General features: G+C 51.6%; 6 protein-coding genes across 6 annotated transcripts; 5 read left to right on the top strand and 1 right to left on the bottom strand.

The window, feature by feature from the left end:
• The first annotated feature begins 98 nt into the window (after window positions 1–98).
• On the top strand, window positions 99–3,595 carry BO88DRAFT_373861 (uncharacterized protein). The gene is made up of 4 exons (XM_025704288.1): window positions 99–399; window positions 456–1,655; window positions 1,715–2,405; window positions 2,457–3,595. The coding sequence occupies exons 1-4, from the start codon at window positions 297–299 to the stop codon at window positions 3,493–3,495; spliced, it is 3,033 nt and encodes a 1,010-aa protein (XP_025558684.1). The 5' UTR covers window positions 99–296; the 3' UTR covers window positions 3,496–3,595.
• Window positions 3,596–3,990: 395 nt separating this feature from the next.
• Window positions 3,991–4,670, top strand: BO88DRAFT_408202 (copper metallochaperone ATX1). Its single transcript, XM_025707654.1, has 2 exons — window positions 3,991–4,183; window positions 4,283–4,670. Exons 1-2 carry the CDS (start codon window positions 4,096–4,098, stop codon window positions 4,432–4,434), a joined length of 240 nt encoding a protein of 79 aa, XP_025558683.1. The 5' UTR covers window positions 3,991–4,095; the 3' UTR covers window positions 4,435–4,670.
• A 329-nt stretch (window positions 4,671–4,999) lies between these two features.
• Window positions 5,000–8,505, bottom strand: BO88DRAFT_438513 (DUF2293 domain-containing protein; the record flags this gene model as incomplete). The annotated part of the gene is made up of 5 exons (XM_025709671.1): window positions 8,013–8,505; window positions 7,841–7,960; window positions 7,487–7,777; window positions 6,674–7,405; window positions 5,000–6,610 (listed from the first exon to the last, which is right to left on the bottom strand). The coding sequence occupies exons 1-5, from the start codon at window positions 8,145–8,147 to the stop codon at window positions 5,000–5,002; spliced, it is 2,889 nt and encodes a 962-aa protein (XP_025558682.1). The 5' UTR covers window positions 8,148–8,505.
• Window positions 8,506–9,021: 516 nt separating this feature from the next.
• BO88DRAFT_350321 (DUF1763-domain-containing protein) lies at window positions 9,022–9,513 on the top strand (the record flags this gene model as incomplete). Its single annotated transcript, XM_025703492.1, has 2 exons — window positions 9,022–9,332; window positions 9,399–9,513. The coding sequence occupies 2 exons, from the start codon at window positions 9,022–9,024 to the stop codon at window positions 9,511–9,513; spliced, it is 426 nt and encodes a 141-aa protein (XP_025558681.1).
• Window positions 9,514–10,084: 571 nt separating this feature from the next.
• On the top strand, window positions 10,085–12,416 carry BO88DRAFT_419167 (CHY and RING finger domain protein; the record flags this gene model as incomplete). Its single annotated transcript, XM_025708379.1, has 3 exons — window positions 10,085–11,332; window positions 11,388–11,752; window positions 11,804–12,416. The coding sequence occupies 3 exons, from the start codon at window positions 10,085–10,087 to the stop codon at window positions 12,414–12,416; spliced, it is 2,226 nt and encodes a 741-aa protein (XP_025558680.1).
• Window positions 12,417–13,536: 1,120 nt separating this feature from the next.
• BO88DRAFT_396732 (IQ calmodulin-binding motif domain protein) lies at window positions 13,537–16,730 on the top strand (the record flags this gene model as incomplete). The annotated part of the gene is made up of 2 exons (XM_025705251.1): window positions 13,537–16,102; window positions 16,223–16,730. 2 exons carry the CDS (start codon window positions 13,537–13,539, stop codon window positions 16,510–16,512), a joined length of 2,856 nt encoding a protein of 951 aa, XP_025558679.1. The 3' UTR covers window positions 16,513–16,730.
• Window positions 16,731–16,798: the final 68 nt, after the last annotated feature.

Genomic DNA, 16,798 nt, shown 5'->3' with positions numbered 1-16,798 from the left:
GCGGCGCAACCGCCGGGCTCCAGACTAACGAAAGCTTGGCATCGATCTATCACCCATTTTTTTTTTCTTTTGCCTGGTCTTACCTTCGCGAGATCACCCAATGTTTCATTTACCCTTGCGCATGCATAAATTATGATTTGACAGCTGTCAGAAGCAGTTGCATTTGAGCACACTGCTGGGAGACTCGTCTACCAGTCCGCAAGCTGTGACCAAGACGTTGTACTTTTTGGTTCTCGATATGCTCACGGTTAGAAGGCTAGAGTTAGCGCATATCGCCAGGAGCAGAAACAGACCTGATGGATGAACACTCTGTGGGTGCTCTGCAATATGGGCATTTGGGGAAACCAACGTACAATTCAGAAGCTCACACATGGGTCTTTTCACGAACATTAGCTCCATGTAAGTGGTTTGGAAGATCGACGCGAGCCAGTTCGAAAGACTGACACCTCCTGGAGCTTCATGTATCTCTTACTCCGGAGTGACCAAAATCACGGTTCAATCGTCCCTCACTGCACTGCAGTCTTCCTCAACCGAGAATAAGGGCTTTTTGCCTCGCGTCTACCCCCAGCTTGCAGCTTGCTGGCCTCTAGTCGACAACGAAACCGTCTCTCATGCTATCACTGGCTGCGACATATGTGATCCTTCAGTTTCTACGCTTTTTGATCTAGGATATGCGGTCGATCTCGAAAACAACGATTCGGGGAGCCGAGTTATACCTATCGCCGTCATAGCATCCGGAGAGTGCGGGAACACTATCAGCTTTCGAAAAATCGAAGATGATGTTGTCGAACTCCGACGGAAGACGACTTCCTGGGCGCGTGTTCCTGCAATTGGGCAGACGGAGACCGTTGAGTGGTCGGCGGGAGGGGCTCCTGTCCGTCAAATCTGCTTTGCGCGGACGGTTGAAGATAATGCGACGTGGATGGCAGCTCGTTTGCCCCGCTCGACTACCATCTTCCGACCACAGTATCACCGAACGCCAGTGCCTGTCATAGGATTGCATGGCAGTGACCACCCATTTCCCGACCGTTCTTTTAAGTCTCGCCTGGATGCGAACCCATTGGTGGAGATACCAATCCAGCGGACCGGAGGCTTTGCGCATGCGGACGTGACTTTCAACCCCTGGTATCAGAAGCAGTTGGCTATTGTTGATGAACGAGGTCATTGGAGTGTTTGGGAGCTTTCCGGCCGACACAGGCGCAACAAGGGTAATTGGACAGCTATATCCGTCAATTCTGGCTCATTGCCGTGGCTCGATCTTGGAGACGGCCAAGACATCGACGACCACACTCGTCATGATGGATGGGCAGCCATCGAATGGGTTGGTGATGTTAACAGCTTTGTCGTCTCTGATAGACGCTGCCCAATGCTCTATCGTATGGAAAGCGGCGAGGTCTTTCCATATACAATTGAGCTTGGCCTTAAGCGAAGATCGGAGTGGATTCTGGACATCAAGAGAAGTTCTGCCAACGTGTCGCATGTTTTCATCTTGACGACAACTCGAATTTTCTGGCTGGATTTAACATCATGCCCTGAACCGAGCAGTGCAACAGACAAAGACTCACGACCGCCTCTGCTACCCCGTTTGTCCTGGCGCCATTTCCGTGATCCCGAGGACACCACATTGCGACTGACTCCTCTACTTGTGCGGGAAGGTAGCTTGATGACCGCAGACCTCTCCCTTTCATAGCACATGTACTGATAATCTCAATAGACTTTTACCTCGTTCTATACTCGCGCCTCAACAATATTGCGCTAACCTTGCAATGCCCATCTTCGTCCCTGGATGAAGCGGATGTGACAACGATACCAGACCCCTATTTACTGGAGATCCCGTTGTCATCTCCTGATACTGAAGGCTCACGACACTCCAACACGCAGCTGACAACACTGGTCTTCAAGGAAATTACGCATTTGCCATCGTCAGTCGGTAAACAATATCACGACCCACATGTTAGACTCATAAAGCTTTTTGCGGTAGACTCAGGTCTTACTGTCCACGAATCAATTTACACGGCACCCTCCCGTGATGACTCTCGGGATGATGAACCAGCCGCACGAGATGTCTTACGAGTGAAGAAAAGGCATCAAGGAGTGCAAAGGTTGCAGTCGGCTTACTTCGAAGATCGATTCGTAGTAGAGGACTGCGAGGAATCCATGCTGGGAAGCGGTATGCTCACAACCGCAGACACGGGGATGTCTAGCATAACGCCACTTGCAATCCCTGAATGGTCTCTCGACTACACCCAAGTCTATGCTGCTGCTACTGGAAGGTTAACGCTGTCATCAAGAGATGACGACCTAGGTAATCAAATCTTTCAAAGGAGTTTTGAGGAGGCTATGCAAGTGCTAAGCGAAATGGCCACTGGTGCCGGGGTGGGCAACGACCAGACATGTCGTACAGGGTAAGTAAATTTTACTGCTATATATAGACTATCTTTTACTGATGTTCTTAGTCTCGAGGCCCTTGGCAGTAGTCCATTACTTGACAGTGTCGAACAGAACTCGCGGAGTCTCCAGGAATTTCTCTCCAGCAACCAGTCAGCTCTCTTAGATTGGAAGGTTGACCGCCAACTGTCCGGCCATTCTAGTCCACTTCTCGTTCGATCGGCGGATTTCATATACGAGGTTTCGGGATTGGACCTTCCTGCAATCTATGATCTGCTTACCAATAACTGGCTGGCTGGCCTGCCTCACGAACTTCCTGGGCGCACAAGATTCACGAAAGAGAAGATCATCCGTGGAGTTGTCGCTGATCTGATTTTGGCTCAAATACGCATAAGAGTTCGGACGCTCTTCGGGATTGATGAATCTGATGACAGCAGGCGGATAAGCCCAGGGGATATTCCATCATCATCGATGATTTCGGCTGATGACCCCTTTAATGTAAGTGCGAGGCGGGTGTTTCAGCGATCGGCCTGGACAGGCAACGGTAGCTTGGATGATCTAGGCAGCGGCACGGCACCGGGAAGCACTCTTGGTCGCGAGGAAGTTGAAGCTGAGAGTCTGCAGGACATGGAACCTACATATGCCAGCCTTTCAGCATATACTACCTTTAGTCGCGAGCGGAATATGCCTCGAAAAGTGGCGAGCATGTTGGGCCATTGGCAACCAGGTGCCGACCCGGCTGGGTACAACTGGCAGAGGGCAATGCAGCTTCAGGGAACCGAGGAGTCGCAATCAGCATCTAAGGCAGCGACACCGAAACGTCGTCAACGCAAGAAGACGCCATCAACCCAAGGAACTACCACTGTGACTAATGGGAATGTATCCGTACCAGCTCTAGCCCCGATGACTTCTGTTACTCCTGATGTGCGGGGGTGGGGAAGTCAACCAGAGCACAATGAGGCGCCTGTTCTCAGACTGCAAAGTAGTCAAGTTATCGAGGACGATGTTCCGATGACACAGATCGAGCGGGGCGCATTTGGTGGCCGAGAAGCTGGGCGAAAGAATGTAATGAAGGCACGCAAAAAGAAGCGCGCGGCCGGTTTTTAAAGCAGCCTTGTTCGGTTATTCATCCAGATTTTTTGAACCTGAGAAGCCCTTTGAAATAACTGGAAGATTAGCATTCAAAGATATTCCGAATAGATTAGATGTACAATTGTAGCGGCTTGATTGGTAAGACAATGAGCGATTTCTGCGTATTTCTTTGCCCCGCCTCGGGATTGCGATATCCAACCCTGGGAAGTATAAGAAGAACGAGACGAGGCTCATTTCATTCTTCAAGCACTCTTTTCCAATTCTTTCCATCTCGTCGTCGATCTACCTACTCGCAGGAACTATCTACTTAATAATAATCGTCGCTGTTTGCTGTGCCAGTTACACGCCGGCATTGTTGCTCAACTCGAAACGCCCATCGATCGACGTTCCCCGTCTGTCTCCACCCCTCCTCTCCTTGCTTCAGCCCCGCCATCGTCATTCTATCTTCTCTATTTACTTATTTGTTCATCCACGCACCACACTCCACTTATCTGCTTTCTCTCTCTCTCTCTCTCTCTCTCTCTCACACACACACACACACACACACACACACACACACACACACACACACACACACACACACACACACACATACACACGCCCCCCGCCAACACCATGTCCGACCACCAATACAAGTTCAACGTCAGCATGAGCTGCGGCGGTTGCTCCGGTGCCGTGGAACGAGTCCTGAAGAAGCTCGAGGGTTTGTTTTTCTTCCCCTTCTTTCCAGGAAATCGTCAAATAGAATACTAAGCAAGTGCACTGAACCGCTTCGCTGACTTTCTCTCCTCCTCCTCCACAGGTGTCAAGTCCTTCGACGTCAACCTGGAATCTCAAACCGCAAACGTCGTCACCGAACCTTCTGTGCCCTACGATACCGTGCTGGCTACGATCAAGAAGACTGGAAAGACGGTCAACAGTGGAGAGGCTGATGGTCAGACTATGAGTGTCTGAGAAAGAAAAGAAAATGAAAGAGTAAAATCAGGAGAATCACATGGAGCCCAAGGGTGGCCTTGGGGAGGTGACGAAGCTTTCGTCCGAAGGGGGCAGTGTGTTATGCATGCATATATTGAAAGAATTGGAAGAGGGGCTACTGCTTTGGGTAGTGTTGCGAGATACCCTGATACCCCTGACCTGCTGCTGCTGCTGTCTGCATGGTTGTATATAGCGCATCTAATTGATTACGTTCGTATCTTTTTTGTGATTGACCTTCATGGGTGATTCATTTGTCTATCCGCTGCCTGCGCAATGTGTCTGCTAACGTTGTGGCTGGTGATGACGACGACTTCTGCGGGTATACGCATAAGAGACGCGAGTACATGTAGTAGTGCTCTACACTCAGAGTAGCTGTGTGCTAAAGCGAGGTAAGCACATCGCTTGTCAGATTTGTTGTTGTTGTTGTTGTTGACACGTGGTCGGGTATCATATCCGCTTGACGCTCAAGCTCAAGATTTATGTACAGCAATGCATATGCGGACATCTACATAGAACGCCATCGACAAACACAACCCGAAGCCTTCTAATCCACAATGACGACAGTCCGACCCTCAGGAACCGTATAGGGAACCCGCTCAACGCGTCTTACATAGGTAGGATAACGTTGTTCTTCCATCCGCAAGCCATCGTGTGGAAGGTCATAGGCTTGCCTGTCCGTTTCGCGTCCGTTAGTAACAAGTTCAAAAATAAGAAGGGGACAGTACGCGCAGCCCCAGCTGCAAGGTCCATACCGTGAAGTGTCCACAGCATCTTCATACCCTCTGACGTAGTGGCGGGCTGTAAAAGGCGGATTAGGTACCCTGTCAGCATAATTGCTTGGACCATGATGATCGGCCACAACATAATCCTGGATAGCGGGTCCTGCCCGGGAATCCAGACAAACACGGCCAACGGGCCTGCTCCATTCTGTGCTACCGGGCGAACTACGCATGTATTGTTCGGTCTGCACCGGAATTCCAGCCGGGAGAGGATGGGGGTGGACTGGGTAGGTTGCAGGTTGAAGACGACGCTGCGCTGGATACTTTGTTGGAACAGGATCCCGCACATCAACAGCACGAACGAAGTCCTCCGCATAGTGTCTTCCCTGAGATGGTTCCTGTGAAGCCAAGGGGTGGTCATATTCTCTGCCGCGACGAGTAGGGTCCTCCAGCTGAGCCACGTCAAGCGGTCTTAAACTGCCAGAGTTATATCTAGGAACCTCATGATAGACACGTCGCTCTCTCAATTCAGTGGGCCGCACAGGAACAAGCCTATCAGTAGCGTTATCCTCAGGAATAGCATATCTTGTACTTGGCACAACTTGAGATTGCCCTGGAGACCTGTACTGGATGGGTAGCCCGGAAGGCACAAAATGAGATGCATGGCCATGTACGTCTTCCAATGGCCTCTGATGCACGGCAGTCTCGGTCCTGGGGCCAGGTGCGGTAGTATAAGTGGAGTATTGCGTTCTTTCCGGGTGACCCTCCGCAACAGGATGAGATCCAACGGGGGCAGCATATCTCCTACGGAAATGAATATCGTCCTGGATTGAAGAGGGTTTCAGGTGAGTATGTCCAGGGGTATCCTGATACCTGCCGCTTGTGTAAGGGAACGCAGCACCAGTGGTGACAACCCTGGCTTGAGTATGACAGAGCCGTTCACGCTCGTAGTGGCCCATACGTCTCCGCTTAGAAGCTTGATCTCGATCAGAAACTTCTGGATCGTGGTGTATCATCTCCTGCCGAGCTGGACGGTGAGGTGTTATTGAGCGAATCGAGAAATCCCCGGAAATCCTTTTGGCAAGGTAATCCAGCTGGCCACTATTGGGGCGTCGGATTTCCATGGGTGTGGCAGTCTCAATAGAAGGTAATGCATGATCCTGTGGCTGTACATTGGTCCTGTGTTGGGACGAAGCCAGAGGTCTTGGGAGGACGGCCGCGTCCCCGGTCATCTCATGAATCTCTCTCGGGCCACTCACAAATACAGGCGCATTTGGCGAGTCTTCTCGCTGATATGAACGCTTCTGCTGTTGAATGACTGGCACCCGCTCCATAGAAACCGCACTTGTTACAGGTGCAATCTCCTTTCTCTGAGCAGGCAGTTCAGGCATACGGTGCAGTTCATACTGCTCGTCCAAAGTTAGCTCGAAGCAGTTCTCTCAGTGTAGGTCATAAAGCACGGCTATGATAAACAAAAATATAGACCTTGGGTGGCTTACCCGTTCCATTACAGAGTCCGCGACCGTCCTACCTATGTTGGTACTGATGGGCCTTGCACTAGACGTAGCAACGGGTGCCAGCGATACACGAGGTCTATGAGTAGACTCTGATTCAAGCCCAACAGGTCCTGGTAATGGCTGTCGAGTGATGATCGGGCCCCGAGAATCGGAGGCATCATGCAGTCTGTGCTGGTTAGTTTCGTTTGCTATGTTTCTATATCGGTTGAGAGCGCGGTCCCAAGCCTGATATCTGCTGAAGCCTCGACGATCAATCTTATGTCTTCTGGGGGGCTCTGGAATGTAGCGGAAACCTGGAGGTGCTTCTTCATCCGACGGATCTAACTGGGTATCACGAAGGGCAGGGTTTGCATAATTTAGCGTCCTTGTTTGAAGCTCGTCAGCCTGGGGATTACTGGAAACCACCATCACGCTGTTATCGCGAGTATTAGGTGAGAACGGCTCTCCCTCGACATCACCGTCCTCATCATCCGATATGACAATGACCTCTCGGAAGACGTCCTCCAGAACTGTCTTCCCATTCTCATCGTCTCCTCTCCACTCCACTAATTTTGCAAGGGTGGGCTCTTCGACCACGGTCCGAGCTTCATGAAAGGATGTCGCCTTCAAGAGACGATCGTAGTCAGTGTAAATGTGTCGGATATGTGCCACAACCGCTAATTGAGCCCGACGAGCCAGGGGTAGCTCAACTGCCGTTCCTACTTTTCGCTGGCCCTTAAATCGGTCTCAGCATCTGTCACGTATTCGTATATCATGGTTCCCTCCCATCTATTTCTCCTTTGGCTCGTCACGTACCTTTTGAAAAGCAGTCTTAATGATTTGATTGAGATCATTATCGGGAATGTTGGGGAATAGGTCTCTCAAGACATCTCTCGCTTCTGTATTAATAGTTGTCTGGGAGACTTCTGAATTAGCTCTTTTGCGGTCGTTCTCACCGCCAACCGTGCGAAAGGGCACCGCTTTCCCAGCGGCCGTGAGATAGAGACCCAGATCCATGCACACTGCTGCGACCGCGGCGCTTGGGAAATGATACCCTATTCGATGTACATGCTGGGAGAGATTGTGGGTGTGCATATGCGGCGTTGTCTAACCATAGCTATTAGATAAACGAGAACCAAGGACCAAATATGGACACAGCTGTCGGCATACCGTGACAGCGAATACCTTCAGACCATCCTTCCGACATAGTTCCTTACATGCCGTTGTAAGCTGAGGGTTGCCTGCAGGTATGAAGGTGTAACCAGGAGGGGCCTTTGCTTCAAAAGATATCTGTTTTCTTGGTCAAGAGTGCCCGTGAGAAACTGATAACACAACAACATACGACACTTCGAAGTTTTTTCTTCTCCTGAGTAACAGATTCCAGAATCACTCTATGTTTTCGAGCATTTCTCTTGACGATCCTGCTCGGGGCTCGCCTGGCAAGGACCGAGGGAGGTCTCCGAGATACTCGGGCCATGCTGACAATGTAGAACCTTCCCGAGTAGCTACAGAAGACAAGCCTTCATTTTACCGGTACCGGTTCAGATACACACACTGCATGGAATGAAGCCGTGGAGGCCTGGATCATTCATCGAGAGCGAATGGTTAGACAGACGCGTCGATAGACAGCTAGTAGTCACACGGGTGTTTTCAAGTTAGTAAGCCATATTCTACACAATGAAAAAGATCCTAAGCATGAACCGCAGTCCCAGAAAGTCAAGAATATGGACTAAACTGGAACAAGACGATAGTTGTTCAAGTCGGTCTAGCCACCGTTTTGGCCAACAAGATGATGCACTAGCCCTGATACCGTGAAATAAAGGGGGGGGGGGGGGGTGCTTGATGAGACCGAAATGGTAGTTAGCCGTTTCAACGCTGACCTCCCAACTATAGGAGTGTATAGCGAGGCAGAGCAGCAAAGATGGCGGCAGCCGGGGGTAGTATACAAAAGAACCTCCAACAGGCTGGGTTGGGCTGGTGGATGAGGTTTAAAGGGAAAGGTGGGAGAGGGAACGAGAGCGCCGGAGGGCAACCAAACTTAAACCATTTGCGGCCTAACGCGCGGGCGCCGCTGGTGCCTGCCTGATCGGGGCTAGCGTGAGCTACCTCATTCACATCAATTTGCGACCACCAAGCTAAATATTCAATCTTCCTGTCAATATATCTATCACCTTCCACTCTGATTGCCAATAACTGGATCAGAGAAGCAGTTGAGAGGTTCACAGTAATGTTGGCGCATTCTGACATCTTGCTGAGTGGTGAACCAAAAGAATAAGGGTGGTAGGGACAAGGGGAATTATTAGTATCAGTTGCCTGTGACCAAGAGGTCTCCTTCTCCCTTTCGCGGCAGGATGATTACACCTACCCAGACTTTAAAGTCTGTGGTGGATCAGAAAACTGTTGTCCATGCCTATCGCCACCTGTATCGCCAGGGCTTGAAGGCTATCAATTATTCTACCCCAGCACGGCATGTTCTTCGGCATAGTCTACGATCCGCCTTTCGTTCATCTTCACCGGAAGAGCTGAACCCGCGGCGCATAGCCAATACTTTACAGTTTCTCCAACGAGCTGCCGACGTTGCAGGCCTTGAGCATAAGATTGTGAAAAATCTGATGATGATGAAGTACTGGGAGCAGCCCCAAGTGAGAAAAGACCACCGCACGTAGGTTACCATTGAACCCCCCTTCAAAGAAGAATTTAGGCCGTGCGGGACTAATTTCAACCTAAGCTTGAGAGGGCTAGGGGTCGATCAAAGGGATCCTATATTGATGCAGGATACAATGCGGCAATTTAACCTAACCTTGTCACTCCTCAATGACAGCCTAGATATTTGCCTGAGGTAACCCATAGAGATCATTGATTCCCTGTCGTCTGCATCGAGTGTATGGGGTCACTGCTTTCGTCGGACATTGAATAAATACAGTCCCCCCGAAATAGTAGGACAACGCATATCTTCCACTTCAACTCTCACGAGGCAGGACATGACGCTATCTGAGTGTCGATTAAGGTCTACATCTCTTTTCTGAAGTTCCTTACATCTTGAAGCTCCGACAACCTTTCAAAAAAGGTCTTATTTCCCAGGTGAAGCTGCAGCTGGAGCTGGGTTGGATGAGAGACGAGAGGATTGTTTCGGCCGGCATGGTCGCCACTGGCGTGTGATCGGGATATACGGGAGCGTTGAAGGTGGAAGTAGATCTGGGCCGCGGCTAGCGAATCAGCATCCGCGCCGGCCCAGTGTCACATGTTCGAAGTGCCTGTTCCGGAGCCCTTGTCTGACCCTCAGGCTCGTTCCAGCGAACTCCTAGTCTTGTAATCCTTCGTACTCGAAAAATAAAAAGGCTCTTCTCAATCTATCTTCTCTCCTTTGACTCTCAGCTACGTTACACCCCATATCGATGCTGCCATAGGCCCTTCATGAGTGGGCTTATTACTTCCCTCTTCATTGAACCCGTCGTTCGGCAAGCCCGCCGCCTCTCCCAGCAGGCCAATGCCCAGCCATCCCCCGACAACCGACCTGAATCTCCCGCAAGCACACGAGACCATGTTCCCCTGGTCCATGGCAATTACAAGGCCGCAGACCCTACTAAGATCATAATGTCGGAATCTGGACAAGAAAAACATGCTGATCCCCCATCGAACGACGGATATGCGGGGTCCGACCATGGTCGTGCGATCTCGCCGACGTCGCCGCCGATCGACCCGACCAACCAACATCATGGAACAGAACATAGTCCTCCCTTGGACTCGTCCAGAAGTCCAGTAGGGGACTCATTGCCGTGTATGTCAGGTTCGCCTGGCATGCATAGAAGACCCTCGACACCGTCGGTACGGTTTGCCCCTGTCGCTTTCCCCGCGCATGAAGCCCCTCAGAGCACGAGACAAGACCCCCAAAGCCCACGACAACACTCGAACGACCAATTATCAGGCGAAGACGGCGGGACATCTTATACCTTACCAGAGGACGATGGAATGGGTGCCTTGAGAAAGAGAATCCACGCTATCAGGGACCTGGGATCTAGCAATGCAGACCAGGCACGCATGATCCACGCCTTAATGACGGAGAACTACCACGCTTCCCAGAAGAGTCTTGATGACCAGTCTGCTTTAAGGAGTCTATCACCTTTTAGCCCTCGCAGCCTCCCACGGGCGGATAGCCCCGGCAGCTGGTCCGATCGATCTTCCAGTCAAACTTCGCAGTCTCCAGTCTCGACAGCACCCGATACTCCTTCGTACAATTTGACAGCTGAGGATTTAATACCAACGTATGCGCCCCGGATGGAGCCCGAGTCGCCTCTCGGTGAAGTGGAAGACATAGATGCAGAAGAATGTGAGGAAGTTTTTCTGGGCTGTCAGCACTATAAGAGAAACGTCAAGTTGCAGTGCTATGCGTGTAAGAAATGGTACACCTGTCGCTTCTGCCACGACGCAGTCGAGGATCACCACCTTGATCGGCCAAGAACAGAGCATATGCTGTGCATGTTGTGTGGGCACGCTCAACCTGCGGCACATTCATGCGGACATTGTGGTGAAACGGCGGCGCAGTACTATTGCCACGTCTGTAAACTTTGGGACAATGACGCAAACAAGAGCATATATCATTGCAATGACTGTGGCATATGCCGTATTGGGCAGGGCCTGGGGAAGGATTTCTTCCACTGCAAGGTAAGAGGGCAATCCACCTAAGTTGACCGGCGTGGGATGCTGATGTGAGGTCTAGACGTGCAGTGTCTGTCTTCCGATCTCTATCGAGAACACGCATCGATGCATAGAGCGCTCTACGCAATGTGACTGTCCCATTTGCGGTGACTACATGTTCACGTCGCCAGAAACTGTGGTTTTCATGCGGTGTGGGCATAGCATCCACCAGCGATGTTTATCTGAATATGCAAAAACTTCGTACCGCTGTCCGATATGCAGCAAAACAATAACGAATATGGAATCCACATTCCGGAACTTGGATCGAACCATCCAAAGCCAGCCTATGCCAGCCGAGTTTAGAGACACAAGAGCTCTTATCTATTGCAATGATTGTGGTGCCAAGTCTATTGTCAAGTATCACTGGCTGGGTCTTCGCTGTGATATGTGGGTTCACTAATGATCTCCCTCCACATGGTATGCTAACCAAGGGCTTAGGTGTGAATCATATAATACTGCTCAGAAGCAACTTCTCCACCGCGATGCTCAGGATCCCGCAGAAATTGATGGCGAGAACACGGACATGGCAACCTCACGAATCAGATCTTCCTCTTATGGCGCGGATGAGACCGTATTATCAACGCTGGCCTCGTTGCGAATTGACACAAGCAATGTTCCGAGGCCGGACTCGGCAACTCCTCAGACTAACGCACCTTTGTCCGCCGAAGCAGGTAGCCAGTTTTCGTCCTATAGTCTGGCTCGTGGTCGTGCAGTCTCCCCGGTGATCAGTAATTATTTTGGTATCCCGCCAGATCGTGAGTCGGAGAGGTCGCGATCCACATCTTTCTTTAGCGGCCTAACTTTCCGGAACAGTGCGGACGATGACGGTGGCGAGCTTCGCTTATGGGGTACCAAAATCAAGTACAGCTATGGTTTTCTCGGCCAAGAAACCGAATCTGTTGATGGGGCCTCTGATGCGGAAATTGGAGAGATGGACGAGGATGGCGATAGTGGATCCGAAGAAGCAGAGAATACTCGTGATGAAGACGAAGAAGACGAAGAAGACGAAGAAGACGATCAGGAGAGCATCGACATATTTGGACATCGATGAAGTCTCCTTACTATATACTATATACATACACACGGCTGTTCCTCGAAAGGCTACTGGGGAAGCGGATAACGACCACCATAATGAAGCTGTCATGGCAGAAGTTGGCCGGTCCAACTGACAGCTGCCTTCTACGATACATTGATACTTTTTCTTGCTTGAGTTATGGTAGTTTGGGCGTTTGGTGTTGAGCATGTGTCAACGTGTCTATTGGTACTATCAGTCATTGTTGCACCCGCACGCTTGTCACACGGCGCATCGGATGGAGGTAGCTGGGGGAGTAAGGGAGACTGGGGTGGTTAGAGGGTGTTTTTTGCTTTGTGTAATATTAGATCCGGAAGGTTAATGGGTAGACAGAGGGGGAATAGCAAGACCACCTCCCTCTACTCATTTTTATTAATTCTTTAAATACTTCATCTTCTATACTACAAAGGTCTCTATCTAGTGGTGATGTACTAGTGATGTATGCCCCAGGCGAGCAAGGGATGATTAGGTAAGCCAGAGACGGGGGGGAAGATTTGACTGAATCGGGCGAAGATGACGATGACGACAAAAGTAAAGATGGGATGCAGATGCAGAATGATTGAATGAATGCAGGATCCCAACCATGGTTGGCCACTCTGGAACGCTCTCCTTCTGAAGATCGATCTACCTACTTCTAGGCAGCTCTGCTTCTTCTTCCTCTCGTTAGAAATCTTCTTCCTACTGCCTTTCTATTGCTCCACACATTTCCATTCCGTCCTTTCTTTGTCCTTCCTTCTGACTCTCTGCCTGCTGCTGCTGCTCACTAATCTCTCCTCTGAAACGAAGCACGGATCTCTCCGGGGCATGTTCCAACCCTCAGCTTGATTACGAACGCTTCCCCGACTCCTCGGTGCTGCTGCGCACCCGTCCCGGCGACACTCTTCTTGTCCTGTCCAACACTTATCCAGACTCTCCTTTTCCGTGCTGTCTGTTACGGATTCAACCCGCCCTTGACCGTCACACTATATAATCCAGTCGCTATACAGTAAACCCATCCGATACCCTCACCCCCAACCCCTCCGATAAGGCCCCCTCCCTATCGGTCTCTCTGGCGCGGATGCAGCAGCAGTACAACTATAAACCCTCGTCCTGATAGAACATGATCCGTCGCAATTCAGACATTGAGGTCCAGCTCCCAGATGCCGGTAGTCCCGTCGTCTCCGAATCTTCAAACAACCCGGATGTAGAGATGTCATCGGATGAACCTACTCTTCCTCTGAGCCTCCCTGCCCACCTCGCCGCTCGCTTTGCCCGGAAACCCAGTGTGATCCGTCGCTCATCAGCAGCCTCATCCCGCCGAAGCTCGATATCGTCCCTTCATTCGCAACACTCGCATGCGTCGGCTCATGGCGCATCTTCTACCGATCACGCAGCGCAGCATCTTCGGCGGACCTCTATCCTCGAAAGCCGCAAGGCACGGCTTGCCGACCGCGCGTTACACGCAGAAAAAGTGAGGCTACGTGCTGCCCTTGCGAAAGCTGCTACACGCAACTTGCAAAGAGAGGAACGGGCTTTAGCTGCCCAGCAAGCTCGGGAACGGCTTTTGGCTGAAATCACTGCCAAGTGCGAGGAGGAAGTCCGCCGGGCGAAGAAGAAAGCTGAAGACAACCGGGAAAGGAAGGCTGCTGAGCACGCTCGCCTTCGCTTGGAGATCGCCGAGAAATTCGCAGAGGTAGAGAAAAGGCGAATGCTATATCAACAGAGCCAACGGCGCCACCGCACCAGTAGCCTGCATTTAACGGACGAGAAGAAAATGTCAAATCTTTCAGCGAGTCTCATCACGCGGGACGCAGCCGCAAGAACAATTCAACGCGCATGGAGGACATACCATTCCAAACTGGTCATGCGAGAGTTTCTTGACCTAGGCCTGACGACCGGTCGCATCCGTGACATGACCTTTGAGGATGTGGGTGCTCTGCTATCGGCAGATCCAGTCCTGACCACTACGGCCCGCGTCCTTCGACTCTGCGGGCTGCAAGACATGGAAAGCGGCACCATGGGCGGCCGGGGTGCTGTGCGCACGTTTCTGAGCAGCTACTTGATTGTCACTCATCCTACAGAGGTTCTGAGCAGCAACGGAGAACAGGAACAGGACCTGATTGCCAAAGCACGAGAGCTCCTCGTGGCCTTCGAGCAAGTTACTCCTCTGCTCTCCTCCGGCTGCTGTTCGCCTCTGTCCATCTCCACTGAGCTCCAGGTGCTGTGTGAGGCATACAGTGTCTTTTTCTCTGCGTTCCATGCGTGGAAGACGCATGATTCCAGCGTTTTGATTGAGATCATGCTAGCTCAATTTATCGAGCTGGAGCTGATCTGGCAGACGGTCAAGGATGATCGTGCCGGTGGTGTGGCCGACGATTACCGGCAGGGGATCAGACAGAACCAGATTTTGCTCCTTGCCAGGCTGAAGCGTCTGGCGGGGTCTGATCGGGCCATGCAAATGGTGCGCGATGCTTTGAAGAAAGCCAAGCGTGAGAAGAAGCGTACTGCCGCTAAGAAGCAAGCTATTCCGCGGTCAGCGGAAGTTGCTCCCTCCACCGAAGCTCTCACTGAGAGTGTTGCCTCTCCTATCAGTGAGACATTCAACAACGTGGACAGTGCAGTCTTGAAAGAATTAGACAAGCAGCGGATCTCACCTCATGAACGGTTCACCCGCATCCTTACTGCCCTTCCGGAGAACCGGGCGTTGGTCCATGAGCTCCTCATCAACAAGGCGTTCAAGATTGATGAGGAACAATATACGGAACCGCGCAGGCGGATAATGGAGCACATGTGCGAAATGATGCGCAGGGATGTTGATGACGGTCTGGGCACGAACTGGACGGTGGCTATGGCTACTGTGATTCAGGATCGATTGCTGCGCTCTCTTCGGCCTGGCAATTCGCTTCACGTATTGATCAGCGAAGTGCTGGATCCTAAACTAATCGAGAACCAGTGCAAGGCTGGCGCTTTTTCCTACGATAAATTTTTCGAGTTTATGAATACCATCCTTCCGAAGCTCTGCGCTCCTTATCGTGACCCTGTGGTCAAGGCCTTTGTCGAGGATACGTCAGGGGATGCGATCGATCGCCTAGCAAGACTTATGGGAATCATCGATCTCCTGTCTCTTGATCACACCAATTTCATGATCCAGATGGCGGCGCCGCAGCTCATTCAGGAGGCGCCTGGCTACGAACAGAGAACGTTCGAGAAAGGTCTCCAAGATGGCTCGTTGAGTCTCGGGAAGACCCGCCGTTTCTGGCGGACGTACCGAAAGGTTCTCGCAGATGAGATGCGGAAGCGTGATCCGGAGAACGTAAATGGCGAGCCACAACCCCCTATGGCAAAGATCTACGCGCAAGGATTGGTGGATCTGGTGCTGAGCAACGCCCCCGTGTCCGACGAGCTGATTCCTGAGACGCTGGAGTTGGATCGCCAGCGGCTTGGGCGGCTACATGCCCAAGCATTTCGGATCGTTGCCACGGCGTCCATACTCTTAACGGCCAAGAACCTGCTCAAACGTGATGTACGGTCTCAATGGAAGGCCGAGGCTGACCGAATCCTGTCCCTCGACTTCAATGAGATCCAGCCCGATCGGGTCCAGTCGATCTTAGAGTCCACTCACCCGATGCCTCCTAGTGCGAGCGCCCAATTGGCAGCCACCATTCGACGAGTGCTGGCGCCAGTAGGTGCCGCTTGCGCCGCTGCCGCACCGGCGGGAGCGACGCAGACGACAGTCGAGATCCAAACGGACCCAGACCCGTCGGGCCCGTCTGCTGCCTCCTCATCTACCGTGTCCGAACCTGCAGGATCCATCGGCTCTGCAGGATCGTGCGCGAGCGCGACCAATGCTGCTAGCTTTACGGACCCTGTGGCGCGGTTGATCTTGTCGCGTCTACGAGCTCACGTACTCTCTCGTATGAGCGCGTCTAGCGCCAGCGAGAGAGTGCGGGCCACTACTACGGCTAGCCAAAGTCTAGCAGGAGCCGGCATGCCCGAGTTCGTGACAGAGGTCGGGCAATTGACCGAGGAGTTGGAGAAGATGCGTGAAGTGGACTGGTTATGTCATGGCATGATCTATGATCGCATCTTGGCCTAGGGTGTTTTGGCTTCAGAATGGAGCGTGATCCCAATTGTATATTTCGGACTGACAGGGGCCTTCTCTCTCTCTCTTTTTCATCCGTTATTTTATGGTCTCTTTATTTTTACATGGGCTTCCTTGGAGGGATATCTGTCTATAACAGGAGGGTAGACTAGGATGTGAAGGCGTAGTGTTGATATTTCTGTACCTAATGTGAACGCGAATCTATACAGTCGCAGTCTGTATCTCCGGCGCTCTATAATGGATGGAATGACTGACCTGTAGAATGAAGCCATTTCATGTT

The sequence above is a fragment of the Aspergillus vadensis genome (genome assembly GCF_003184925.1).
Source record: "Aspergillus vadensis CBS 113365 unplaced genomic scaffold BO88scaffold_28, whole genome shotgun sequence".
NCBI classification, from domain to species: Eukaryota; Fungi; Ascomycota; class Eurotiomycetes; order Eurotiales; family Aspergillaceae; genus Aspergillus; species Aspergillus vadensis.
The sequence above is the reverse complement of the archived record's forward strand: the minus strand, read 5'-3'. Positions and strand labels throughout refer to the sequence as shown.